The following is a 13,152-nucleotide window of genomic DNA, read 5'->3' as shown; positions in this document are numbered from 1 at the left end:
GTGGTCCTTTTCTTTCTTTTCCATGTGCTAGTGGCAGGACACATGTGAGGAAAAACGTCCTATAACAAGGACTGTTTATGTCTGTTGTTTGCTTCTGTTTTATTTTTCCCTAAAAAAGGTTTTGAAAACTTCTGTACATTTATATTCTTGCTGATACACTTCTATTTCTAACAGCCTGCAAATAAAAAGTGCACTTACATGTATTTTTACATGAATTAAGAATTAGTTAATGAATTAATCCACATTCTGAGTCAGCTTTGTAGTTGTGAATTCTGCAGACATGCTGTGAGAAGGCGTTTTATTTATAGTGCTTTTTTGAAGTTTGGCTCATCTGGCTTTGTTTCCACTGTGAAAGAAATATAAAATGTCCTCTTACGGTAACTTAGAGTGAATAAACATATTCAGTACTTGTGTGCTGCTTCTGTTATATCACTTTTCAGTGAGTGACATCATCATAATCTTTTAAACTCTCTGTGAAGAAAAATTTTCATCCTTGTAGAAATTTATTTTTCCTGGGATTCCACTTATTTCTTCCAAGTCTAATGAAGTAAAAGATTAAAAGCTGAGGTAAGATACATCAAGATATGGGCTTTTAAATTTGCTTTCTTAATGTTAACTAACTGATGGGTCTCGCACTACCAATGGTAAGGCTGATGATTTCCAAGGAACTCTAATTGATGAAAGGCCTGATACATTTCATGCAGTTGCATTTGGAATAGGTTTCTTCTCTTATCTCCCAAAAAAATACCATTAATTGTCATAGGTTAGGAAGTGCACTGAGTTTTGGTCCTAGATGGTTTATATACACCCATAATTCTTAATTTTAGTCTAGGATCTGTGTAAAAAGCAGAACCATGCAGGAAAAAGGGTTAGGGTCCAGGAGTCCTCCCTCAAACTAGTTGAAGGGTCTTTCCCCCTACTTTTCCTTCTGTGCAGTGACTCTTGTGTATCTGCGTAGTGGTCCTATTTCTGTCCATTGAGTATGTGTGTCCCTGGGCTAAGGTTAGGGAATTAGGAGACAGGTAAATTTTTCCAGACAGGAAGGCCTACAACCTGCAGTGATGGCTTGAGTATTTTTACGTGAACAAAGAGCATGCCTGTTTTTCCATAGTTGATTGTATTCTTGTTTTCAGGTAATCCTGAATTAGAGCTACACTTGAGTGCTTTCGTCATGTATTGGATACACAGCTTTGACTGCATCTGTGATGTTAGATTGGCCCTAGGAAGTTTTGCTGCTACTTTGCTGGATTGTGATGGAAGCATTAGCAGGAACTAGTCGCTTGGGGCAAATCAGAGAGTTTTCATACATATGTGGAAACCTAGGATCCACATACAGAGGATTTGCAAAATAGGTGCATGGGTTGAGTTCAGACTTTTAAGGACTCTATATCTGGTTTAAGTTCCTCAAACTGAAAACTACCTAATACATCAGCACCAGCAGATTTTGCTTACACAGATTCCCACTTCTTTCCCAAGCTGATTAGTTCCCCTATTTGCATATTGCATTTTCACCACGCCCTTTATCTAGGGGGGAAGTCCAGGGTTGTAAAACCAAGTTATTTCCTTCAGGAAATTGCTGACCCCCACCTTAGCACAGGGACATCATCACATGACTTTTGGTTTTGAAATTATTTTTACACATCCATTCTCATTTTGACACCTGCAGAATATCAGCTGGCATATTTTTGAGTGTACTAGGTACTAGAATTGGGGTTTCATAACACCAATCAATTTTAGCATCTTTTCTCAACACTGAGCATTTTAATGGAAGAGAAACTTTATAGTAATTTATACATTATTTTTTATTTTAAAAGTTAGTGTGGCTTTATTAGGTACCTACATGCAAGAGATTTACATCATTCTTTGCTCAGAAAGGCTGAGAACATCCTTTCCATGTGTTTTATGAAATACAACATGAAGAATTTGATAAATGAAAATGACTCCTTGAAATTATTTAGAATTAAAAATCCCAAATTAATCCTCCCTAAATTATTTCCTGTCAAGGAAGATGAAACATGAAATTCTTTTGAGAACTCTACTTTTAAATACTAGCAAACAAGGATAAAGCATTTTAAAGTGTGTGCATTGTGTAATAAGGTAGTTTTTTCTCACTCAAATGGCTTGAAGAGTGGGTATTGCACCTGTTCTTTTTCAGTGTTACATGACATTTCTGCTTTTCTTCATACTTTTTAAATTTTTGGCTCTTTTGTTTTAACTTTTGTTACAGTTCATCCGAATCAAGTGTGTTTTTTTAAGGACAAATAATTCCATAGATCTGTAGTTTTTAGGCTGAATTTTTCCTAGCTTTTCCCCGAGGTTTTTCCCAGAAATCCTTGGAATTTTGGCAGATTTTGTGTGTTTTAGTGCAGATTTTAGGACTTTTTGGGCCATTTTTAGTGCAATTTTTAGGGGGTTTGGGCCATTTTAAGTCGGATTTCCCTTGGATTTTTTTCCCCTCAGAAATCCCTGGAATATTGCTGGGTTTTGCGGCCATTTCTAGGTGTTTTAGTGCAGATTTTAGGACTGTTTTGGTCATTTTAAATGCGACTTTTTGGGCGGATTTTGGGCTATTTTAAACCCGATTTTCCACGGGGTTTTTTCCCTATGTTTCCCAACTTTTTCCCGGTTTTCGCCCCCAGAAACCCCTGGAATTTCCCTGAGTTTGGGACCATTTTGGGGTGTTTTAGTGCAGATCTTAGGACTTCCTGTACCATTTTCAGTGCCATTTTTAGTGCGAAAAAATACGGGGGAAAATCCGGCTTGAAATGGCCGAAAAATCCTCCAAAAATCGCAATAAAAATGGCAAAAAAAAAAAAAAAAAAAATCAAACCCAAAAAAACCCCCACAACCAAAAAAAAAAAAAAAACACCCACATTAAAATTTGCAATAAAAAGCTCCAAAATCCAGTGAGATTCCAGGGATTTCTAAGGAAAAAAAACGGGAAAACGGGTGGGAAAAACATCCAAGGGAAATCCGACTTAAAATGGTCCCAAACCCCCCAAAATCGCACTAAATGAGAGTGTATAAGCACTCTGGCCCCATCACCAAGGGTGTAGAAGCAGCTGAAATGTAACTCCCGAACCAGCCGTGGCACTGCAGGACTAGCGATGGGGAAGTGTGCTCGGGCACACGCTCAGGGAGGTTAGGACAAAGTTTCACAATCATTTAATCCTGCGTCTGCACGCCGCTCCGGCAGTAGGACGGATTAGGCTGTAGTGGAATGCTGGACAACTCCAGGATGACATTTTTGTTCAGTTTTGTAGTGAATAGTAAAAGATGTGCCAGATTTCCTCTGGGTTTATTTGCCAGTACAAATTTAACACGTCAAAAATACTTCATAGATTGGGATTGTAGAATGAGACTACCCTGCAGCAGCAGGGCAAAACCCTCTGCTTGAGGGTTTCTGTGTCCTCGGCAACAGCAGTGAAACGCTATCAGGCAACAGGGACAAGGACAAAATATTAGTACTATCCCTAGCTTCTTCATTTTCTTCTCTGGAAAACGTGACTAAGTCAGCAGTCCTGAGAAAGGTGAAGTAGTTGTTGACTTTTGAGGACAGAAATGGTGCGCGATGGCGCTGTCGCCAGAGGCTAATTAAAGCTCACAGGGTCTTCAGAGAGAACGATGTGCAGCCCCCATACACCCCCAGGTCAAACTTTCTTTTACTGCAGCCTTCAGCTCCTCTCTTCCCATGTTTATCCACTTTATTTGGAGGAAAGGTGAGGAGGAAGAGGAGTGGGTGCTCTTTCAGCTGGAGGCAGCTCAGCAGCCATTAAGGAAGGCTGCTTTTGCGGGGGTGCTCCTGTGGCAGGTTCAGGGGGAAGGAAAGCCCGTCTGGCTAACAGGATCCGCCGCTCAGGTGCCGTCTGCTCCCCTCCCCTCTTCTGACGTTTTTTTTGAGAGAAAGCGTGAGCCAGTTTTCCCAGGTAAATGTTTATTTTAAGTGAAAACAAACAAGCAAAACCAACAAACCCCGGCGTTTCTGCGAGGTTCCCCTTGTGGAGACTGTTCACTTGCAGCCACCGGGCGCTGTCCTCGCTTCCCTGCCCGGGGCCGCCTCGGCTCCGTCCTTGCCCGGACGCGTTGCCAGGGGCACGGCTGTGCCTGGAGCGACTCCAGGGTCCCCCCGGCTCGGTCCTTGCCCGGACGCGTTGCCAGGGTCGCGGCTGTGCCCGGAGCGGCTCCAGGACTGGCGGGGCAGCGGCGCGCCGGACCCGCGGTAACCGAGGGACAGGGCAGGGCAGAGAGGGCCGAGGGGGCTGCTTTGGTTGGGGATTCGAGTTTTTTGGCAGTTCTCCTATTAGGGAAGAAAGCCCCGACTTTGGCAATATGCCCCCCTTCCTTCCCCCTTTTCTGTCGGCGTTGTAGAGGCTGACACAGGCTGGCTGTAACTTCCCTTTGCAAATCATCTTTGCACTATTCAATTTAATCTCGCCTTCAAACACCACCACCCCCCCCCCCCCCCCCCCCCCCCCCAAAAAAAAAAAATCCCCTCCCCAAAAAACCAAACAAAATAAAAACCAACCAACTCCCTCAAACAAACAAAAACCCAACCCCAAAACAGAACTCCTGCAGGTGCACGGCTGTACCCGGTGGTCCGTGCGTGGTGCAGTCGAAGCCCCATGAAGTTCAGCTCATCATTATAGCTTATCTTTACAAGTTCAAGGCCAGAAAGATTTTTCTTACTGAGTGCTGCAGAAGGGAGTAGCTTTCACAGAGCAGGAATTTTTAGTTATCTAAGAATTTCTTCTTTGCATCTCTTCCTCCTTTGAAATTGGTTTGCTGGCTTTGATGTGAATTTAAGGGAGACACTAGAGGATATTGCTTAGCAGGATCAAACCCTTGTACTAAGGATATAATAGGAACCTTGTAACAGTTCTGTATTCCAAAGGATAAAAATTTTATATGTTTGAACAGTTCATTATCTCCTGAATAGTTGAACATCAATTTTTGTAATGCGTATTGTTCCAAGACAAAAAAAATAGTGAATTTTGGTAGTTTGTGGTGGCAAAATCAACTGCTATTATATTAAATACAACTGTTATGACCCAATTACAAACTTTTTGCCAGCGCTGCTTAGTGACAGAGTTCACAGCAACCTGCTCCACATTTTAACTAACTCGAAGTCAAATACTTTGTGAGTGTTGATTTTGAGACTCAAAAACACGCTAGAAATTTCATGTTTACAAAATGTAAGTTACAACTGGTAAATCAAACTACAGGATTAATCAGTTTTTAGTTATGTATATACCAGTATACTCAAGTATTTCTAAATTATTTGCATTTTGTTGCTTCAGTAAAGTATAGTAGGTATTGTAGGAAAATTGCAGCTGTTGGCATTGCATGATGGTTTGTTTTTTAAATGTACCATTTAAGTAGTGCTGTTACAGAAGTTATTTAACTCTATTTAGCACCAATGAAGTGAAAACAGTAGAACAAATTGTTTGCACGAATCCCTGCATAAGCACTAAATTTTGTCTTATCAATTACCCTTTTTATTGTTTAGGGAATAAACACAGCAGCTCCTTGTTAATCATTTTGGAAAAGCTGTGAGAGAAAGTTTCAGGGGAGTTCCAAATTTCTTAATTTGTCCATACAGACAAAGGATGAACTCAACCAGAAAGCATGTTAAGTAATGTTTAGAGAAGGTGATTTGTCTCTCTAATTGCCTTCAGATGGCTGCTGTCTTTCATCACATTAAATGCGTTTATAATATTTAGATGCAAAGTCACCTCATCCTAAGAGAAAAAAAAAAGATGAAAATGTTTTAACTGCTTCTTGTAGTAGTAGCAGTGGGTAAGATTAAAATTTTGCTTGTAATGAAGCTTTTATTTGGGCCCATTAATCAAGCTCGAAATTGGCCTCTTCAGCAGATAAACAGCAGGAGTGATTTTTATCTTTTCAGTAATACCTTTAAATGATTTCTGCAAAGGGAGGAGGGTAGAGCTGAGCAGTACCCTTCTGAAAGGAATTTAGAAAATCTCTTTGGTAATTTATTTGAGCTGCTGAGAAGACTTAAGTTAGTTTTACATGTTTCTGGAACATTACACTAATGCAGGAAAATCTCCATGGGTATATAACAATAACCAAAAAAAGCACTGCAAGCAGTGAGTTGGGCCTAGTTACAAGAAGGAATCAGCAAGGGGAAATAGGACTTAACTGAGTGGATAGTGATCAAAAGTATTTGGGTGTTTCTGGTACTTTATATTGTGCAAGAGCAGTGACAGAACTGAAATAGTTGCGAAATATTACTTGCAAATTTTGATTTATGTTAATACATAATTATCAATACATTTTGAGATCCCTGATAGGCAAACTGGGGAAAGTATTATCTGTAAAGAAGATCCAAAATATACATATAAGATGGTTAATTTGTGAACCTTTTTTCCCCACCCCCTGAAGTGACTCTACTCAGGGAGTCAGCCTATTCCAGCTAACCAGTGACAGGACAAGAGGACACAGCCTTAAGCTCTGCCAGAAGAGGTTTTAGGTTGGGCATCAGAAGGAATTTCTTTACAAAAAGGATGATTAGACATTGGAATGGGCTGCCCAGGGAGGTGGTAGAGTCACCGTCCCTGGAGATATTTAAGGAAAGACTGGATGTGACATCAGTGCCGTGATCTGTTTGACATGGTGGTCGTTGGTCATAGGTTAGACTTGATGTTCTCAGAAGTCCTTTCCAGTCTTATCGATTGTGTGATTCATTTTAGTCCATTTCTGTATGTGTTAACAAAATCTGAGTCACTGTGGAATAGTGTCTGAATCTTCTCATGCTCATTGTTTTGTTTTCTGAGGTTATGTGCATGCTAGCTGGCTGGCTGGCTGCTGCTACCAAGAAAAATCTGCAGTAGCCAAGTGTGAAAATATTTCAATTACCCATTCTTTCTGGTATTTCATGATGGAAGTCATCTCCTTTCTGGTTATAGCAAATATTACTACTACTACTACTAATCTCTGCTGCTGCATTGTATTTTCAGAAGTTAGAACAATTTTATGTGCATATACACTCATGAATATTTGTTTGTCTTAAAGAAAAATATTGCAGATTTGGGATATCTCATTTTGTTTTATTTCAGAATATGAACAGTTATGACACTGGGATTTATAAAAATCATTGAACAGCCCACTGAGTCCAACCACTGTACCAAGTCCTGTTCAAGTATGTAGGTAAAACGGGCCCACTGATTACCTGGAAAAAAAAGATGTATTTCAGTTAAGATAGATCTTGTGTTATCACTGAGATTCTTTTTAAATATACCACTATAGAAGAAATGCAGGACAAATGGAGAAGTGAAATAAAAACTTCGAGCACCTGAAAAGCCGTGGCAAAGGAAGCAATCACTGCATGAAGGCTGAATGTGTAGCTGAACTGGTGAATGCATCCTGGAGAAGTCAACAGGAAGGTGCCTGTTTTGGTTAGAAGTGTGTTTGAATACTGTGGAGACAATCAGAGTTCACTGGCTACTAGAGAAACTTTCCCATGGTGTTCTGCTTTCATGCCCAAGTTTGCTGATGTTAACCTTTGATACAGTTTAGTAAAGCATATCTGTGAAAAAATAATGTCATGTGCCATCATATTACAAATCTATTTAATTTTCAACCTTTCTTCCCCCCATTTTTCTGCAGAAGCAAAGGAAGAATGAAGTCAACAAAGGTTTGTGAGCCATTATTTTTGGTATGTTAACCCTGATGTGTTTAGGTCCTTTGGGAATGGGAAGAAGAAATCCCTGCCCTGAATACAGTCTATGGCAGTGCATTGACAAGTCACTCGGGGTGGTGATGGGTGCTTAAAAGCCTACTGGGGGCTTTCTGTTTCAAAAAACATTTTTTTTAAATTGTGTTTTGGGAAAGGGGTCTGAGCTGTGTGCAGGCAATGGCAGTGGTAGTGGCATTTGGAGCACTGAAATAAGAAACACAGCAGGAAATAAAAGAGAAGGTGCCAAAAGCCAAATGGGAGTGAGTGACTTTAACAGTTGGCTGATTTCAAAGTACATGGATAGGTATAAAACTACTCAATGTTGTTGTAGTTTTATTCTGTATCAAATGTAGTTTTCCAACTAGAGGCTGGATTCCAGGGAGATAAAGGCAGTTATTTGGTAAAAAAATCAAAACAAAAATGGTCAACAATAACAAAAATCACCATATATTGTTGATCTTCTAAAGAACACCTATTACTAATAAAACTGAAGGTCCAAGTAGATATTGCTCCGAATTAAGTATTGTAAACATAGGCTTAGCTTCTGTTTAGCATATGAAGTTAGATGAAAGCTTCGTTTTCCTGCAGGTAAGTGGAAAGACATAAAAAAAATTGATCATGTGAGTGGTAGAAACACCCAAAACCTAGGTTATTTAGAGCTGATTGAATGTTAATATATTAAGACTTCTTCTGTCTACTCTCTCTAATTCTTTTAACACTTCATTAATTCTGTTTTCCTAACAAAAGTCAGTATAGATTACATAATACTCATGAAACATTAAAAATCTGAAGTTTTCCACACATAGAAAAGTGTCATACCTGCATTACAAATTTTACCCCTATAGTAAAGTTATGCCAATTTATTTGAGTTGTCTGATAGGTCTGATTAAATATCAGACTTGTGACTGGCTGATGGAAACCCACAGAAACATAGAAAACTATTAATTTTAGAGCATGCATGCTTCCTGCTAAAAGTATGATAGTACCAACTTTCCTAGCATGGAGCCACGATGATTAATTTTATATTTGCTAAGGCACTGGAGGATGCAGAAATCTGCCTCTGTAAGTCTCACTAAGAGAAGAGTAATTCCCATTGACACCTGGCTTCATTTAAACTTCTTTTAAATCCTTCTGGATGTGTAGCTGCATTTTTAAAGTGCTCATCATTTAAAAATCTGATTTGTATGAAATACACAGATTTTGGAAGCTTCAGCTCTAAAGCTGTTACATTGATTATTGCTGCTGAATGGGGACTTCTTTCCTTCAGCTATACTCTGAAATGTATTTATTTCACCAGTTTTGAGACATACTCCTCCTTTCTGTGAAGTCATAAGTTGTGTTTTTTTAGGGAAGAAAAGGAAAAAAACCTACATATTGCAGAGCTACAGATGTAATAACAAATATAACCAGCATACCCAGTGTTATTGTTTGAAATTTCCATCCATGGTTTTGGAGCCCTGGTGTATTACAGACTGAGAAAAATGCCCTCTACATTAAAGAATTTCATGTGCTTGTACATGTGAAACAAGCAGAGTGAAGCAAAAATAAGACAAAAGCAGTGAGGAGATGGCACATGCTTTCCCTCACTCCCTCAGAACAGTGATAAAGTGTTGAGAAAATTAGCAGCCCTTTTATCTCCAAGATTATGTGCTGTGTTCTATGTGGCCCTGAGTTTTCTGCATGTGTCAGTCTGGCTTGATGAGAGTGGCAACTCCTTTGTGGAAGAGCACAGCTGAGTGTCTTTGAAGGAGATGAATGCAATTAAACTTGATGGGTCTGATCCAGTGTTAACTAGCACAGGGAAGAAAGATTAGAGTTGGTGATATTATAGCAACTAAAACAAGGTTATTTATCTTCTGCTGCAGTCTAAACCAGTAGATTTTCCTTTTTCCTCAGGGGTGTCTCTATGTTTTGCATGATAAATGCTTATTTTACTAGTTGTTCATGTATTTGGAAAACTCTTCAGTTTTTTTTTTTCCCCTATTAGGAACGGGTAGGGGCTGCACTTGTAATTTATCTCAGCCTGCAAATTGATGCTGATGTAGAAAAGCATGAAGAGAAGATGTCTCTGTCTCCATTGCAATACCTTTTTCCAACACCAGTCATTATCTAGGGGTGTTTTGCATTTTGTAATTCATACCTAAATGTACCAGGATTGCAGTTTTTGTTTCAGTTCCGTATGAGCTGATGGAGAACAAATCCTATGTTCAGTTCTCTGCCATGTGTGCTCCCAACATAACCTAAACTTAGTTCTGTTCTGAAGAGGTTACATTTCATCGTTTTTAGTTACTGTTGATTGAAACAAAAAAAAAAAAATCTGTCTAATGAAACTCTACCAAGACTTCAGGTCTGAATTTTCATCTTGAAAGACTTAAGTAATAAAGGCCAAGAAATCCAGCACATTCCTGCTCTACTGCAGAAGGGCAGAGCACCACAAAAAGGAGAAAGCCTACTATAGAATCTAAAGGGCACAGCTAAAGGGGTTGTACAAATGGTGTGAAGGAGACTGTACTAGAAAGACAGAGGCAGTGCTTACCATGGAATCAGGACTTGAAAAAGAATGCAAGGAAGTCATTATGGTTATGGCTGGGGATGAGAAAGCATCAGTCAGGAAGCTGAAGTTGTGTCCAAGTGATCAAGTTGAAAAGGACCTCTAACCTTGAAAGGTTAGAAGTAACAAAGCAAATGGCAAGACAAAAAGTGACTTGGAGGAGCAGATACAAGTGTCTGAATAGGCATGGGCTCTTCAACTTGGTAGAGAGTCTGTTAAGGTGAGATATGATAGAAATCTTAAAAACCATGAGTGGTACAGAGAAGATGGATAGCCATTGCTTTTTTCCAACATTTCTTCTGAACAAAAAATGAGGGGATGTATACAGTATAACTGAAGTCTAAAAACCAAAGTGATTCTTTACATAAGAGACCCCTGAGGACTCCCTTTGGGTTAAAGTTTATACAGGTTGAAAGAGTGACTCGGTAAGTTTGTAGAAGAGGGACCTTTTGAATGTTACTAAATATATAGAAACTGTTGGAAATAGCCAGAGCTGAAAACAATGTGAGGTCATGGGATTGTTGAGGGGCACTGTCTTACTTTAGCACTGGTGTTGGTGGCTGAATTTGGAGATGGAAGTGGTGACTTGTAGAAAAGTGATTGTTTAACATATTTTTCAGTAAGTGTGTGTTACTCTGGGAATAATACTCTGGAACATTTGGAATAATGCCCTTGAGCAGCTTAATCAAACACAAAAGCACTGAAGCAAAAATGTTCAAAAAATGTGATGTCTAATGGCTTTGTCTTCATTCTGTCTTCACAGGAATCTCATGATTACACTCTTTTGGATATTCCCATAACTAGAGAGCAGATGAATCACTATCGAGCTGCAGCTGAAACTGCTCAAAGTGAACTTGCAGCACTTTCAGTGAAGTATGACTCTGCCCAGTCAGAGGTACATCTAAAAATAATTTCAAATCCTCTCCAAACCTGAGGATATTTTGCAGTCACCTTACGTAGAGAATAGAAAGCTTGCAGAAAGTCTGAAACTTGCTTTTGTTACAGAACTTTCAGGTTCTTCTTTTTAGAATGTCTGTGTGATTTTTACTTTGCTTCCTCCTGTGATCAAAAACTGAGTATAAATTTGTATTCGGACAATTTGAAGCAGTGTAGCTTTTTATCAGCATCTAAGTGCAATACTTTTATGTTAAACCTGAAAATTAATTACATTATGGCTGTATAAACATTCAGAGAGATATCTTCCTCTTCTTCCGGGTGAGTTGTTATCTAGGTGCTCATCTTTACTCATTTCTCTCTTTTATTCAGGTCATAGCTCCCCAAATTTGCTCTGCTTTCATCACCAGTGAAATTGTGTTTGTGCTTATGAGGTTGATTGTAGCTAGAGAGGCTGAAGAACACGTACACATACTTTTTCTGCTTTTCCTGCTGTGTTGGAGGTGTTTCTCAGGAGAGGATTTATTACAGGATAATTTTTAGAGCTGCCTTATTTCCACAAGTAATTTTTTTTAACATATAACTGATTAAAATTGATTTGTTTGAAGTCAGCAATGTGGGCAGTGGTCAGTTTCAAAGCAGAGTAAAATTTGCTTTTAGAAGACGAGAAATGCTTACATTTGTTCACATACAGAACTACAGGCACAAATGTGCATTGGCTGAGGTTTAATTTGATCACTTGATCCTGAAGTTGCTGCAGAGTTCCCCTACATTTAGCATTTATCCAGAACTGGTGCTTTAAATTTAATTTTTAAGAAGCCATACAGAATCTAATGTTCTCATACGAAGAATTTATTACTGGAAATGTTGAATTACTTTATTGCCAGAACGTCTGACTGATTTATAGGTTTTTCAAGACAGTGCTTGCAAAAGCATAGTCTAAAAAGCAGCTGTTCAAGCTCTTGCTAATAAAGACCTTCATGACCTAGCTGAGGTCAGAGCCTTGTTCTGCTGAGTGCTCTGTAAAACTCATGATATGGGATTACTCTTGCTTTTTCTGCTATTGGAACTGACCACAAAGACAATGGACTAACGAAAAAATATCACATGGGGAGTTGAACCACAGAGAAATTTTAAGGTTATGAACACTCTTTAAGATACCATAGTTGTGTCCAGCTGCCAAGCAAAGCAATGCTATTGTTCCTTCAGCTGCTCATTTCCTTCCCCACACTGCCCCACCCCTTGCGCCGGCACAGGCTATGTGTAGTTTTTTATGGTGCTCTGTTGTGTCGATGCAATTGAAAAATAACTCCTTTCCTTCTGATTTGCTTTTTAGCTAGATCAGTCTCCCTATCTTATTTCACCTTGTAGCCATGTAAGTTTCTTCTAGCACAAAGAAGAGGGTGGAGTATGGAAATGAAACCCATGAACCTGGGCAAAAGCCAAGCTGCTTTTCTCGAGCTCAGTGCTGCTCCAGAGTGTCTGATAAAGCAGTGCTTCCATGTTTCAAGATGCACAAGCTTATTGAAGGCTGTGCTGCTGCTGCAAGGGTGATCCTCCTTCCTGATTTCTCAGCGTTAGACTTTGCTCTGTGGTTCTCCTTCTCTTCTGTGACAGAAAAAGTGAACTATTTTCTATCAGTTGTTCTTTAATTTGTTTGTGGGGGAGGCAGACAAACACAGAGCTGGTGCGAGGGAGAGGACAGGCGTGCATGGCAAAGAGGAGAAGCAGGACCTCCCGTTTCCAAGGCAGTTGCTGTTCTGTTGGCTCACTGGCCTCTCGAATTTCCTTGACTATCTTGGGTTTAGTCATACTGAAAGACTCCAATAGAGACGTGAATTTCCCATTGTCCTGGATTACAGTTTAATGTCTTCAATGTTTTTGCCTTAAAATGTTTGCACAATTTAGAAGTTCTGTCACTGACCATAAAGAGCAGTTTACTTGGCTAAATTATTTGCTTGTTAATTTTATGTTATAGGACAGAAGTCCTTCAGATTGCATCTTGCTGCAT

The 13,152-nt window shown here is 39.4% G+C and overlaps 1 protein-coding gene across 4 annotated transcripts in view; it reads left to right on the top strand.

Moving 5' to 3' along the window:
• The first annotated feature begins 4,172 nt into the window (after positions 1–4,172).
• Positions 4,173–13,152, top strand: part of CCDC170 (coiled-coil domain containing 170) — a 32,546-nt gene continuing 23,566 nt past the window's right edge. Inside the window, exons 1-3 of one of the 4 annotated variants that reach the window (XM_088161724.1) lie at positions 4,173–4,219; positions 7,627–7,654; positions 11,011–11,142. In XM_088161724.1, coding sequence (XP_088017850.1) covers positions 7,640–7,654; positions 11,011–11,142 — 147 coding nt within the window. In that variant the 5' untranslated portion in view covers positions 4,173–4,219; positions 7,627–7,639. Of the gene's footprint in view, positions 4,220–4,492; positions 7,655–11,010; positions 11,143–13,152 lie in introns of those variants that run through there. The other 3 variants (XM_088161725.1, XM_088161723.1, XM_014888368.2) reach the window with 3 other exon arrangements.

The sequence above is a fragment of the Sturnus vulgaris genome, chromosome 3, assembly GCF_052056855.1.
Source record: "Sturnus vulgaris isolate bStuVul1 chromosome 3, bStuVul1.hap1, whole genome shotgun sequence".
In the NCBI taxonomy this organism is placed as follows: domain Eukaryota; kingdom Metazoa; phylum Chordata; class Aves; order Passeriformes; family Sturnidae; genus Sturnus; species Sturnus vulgaris.
This window is presented reverse-complemented; position numbering and strand designations above follow the sequence as displayed.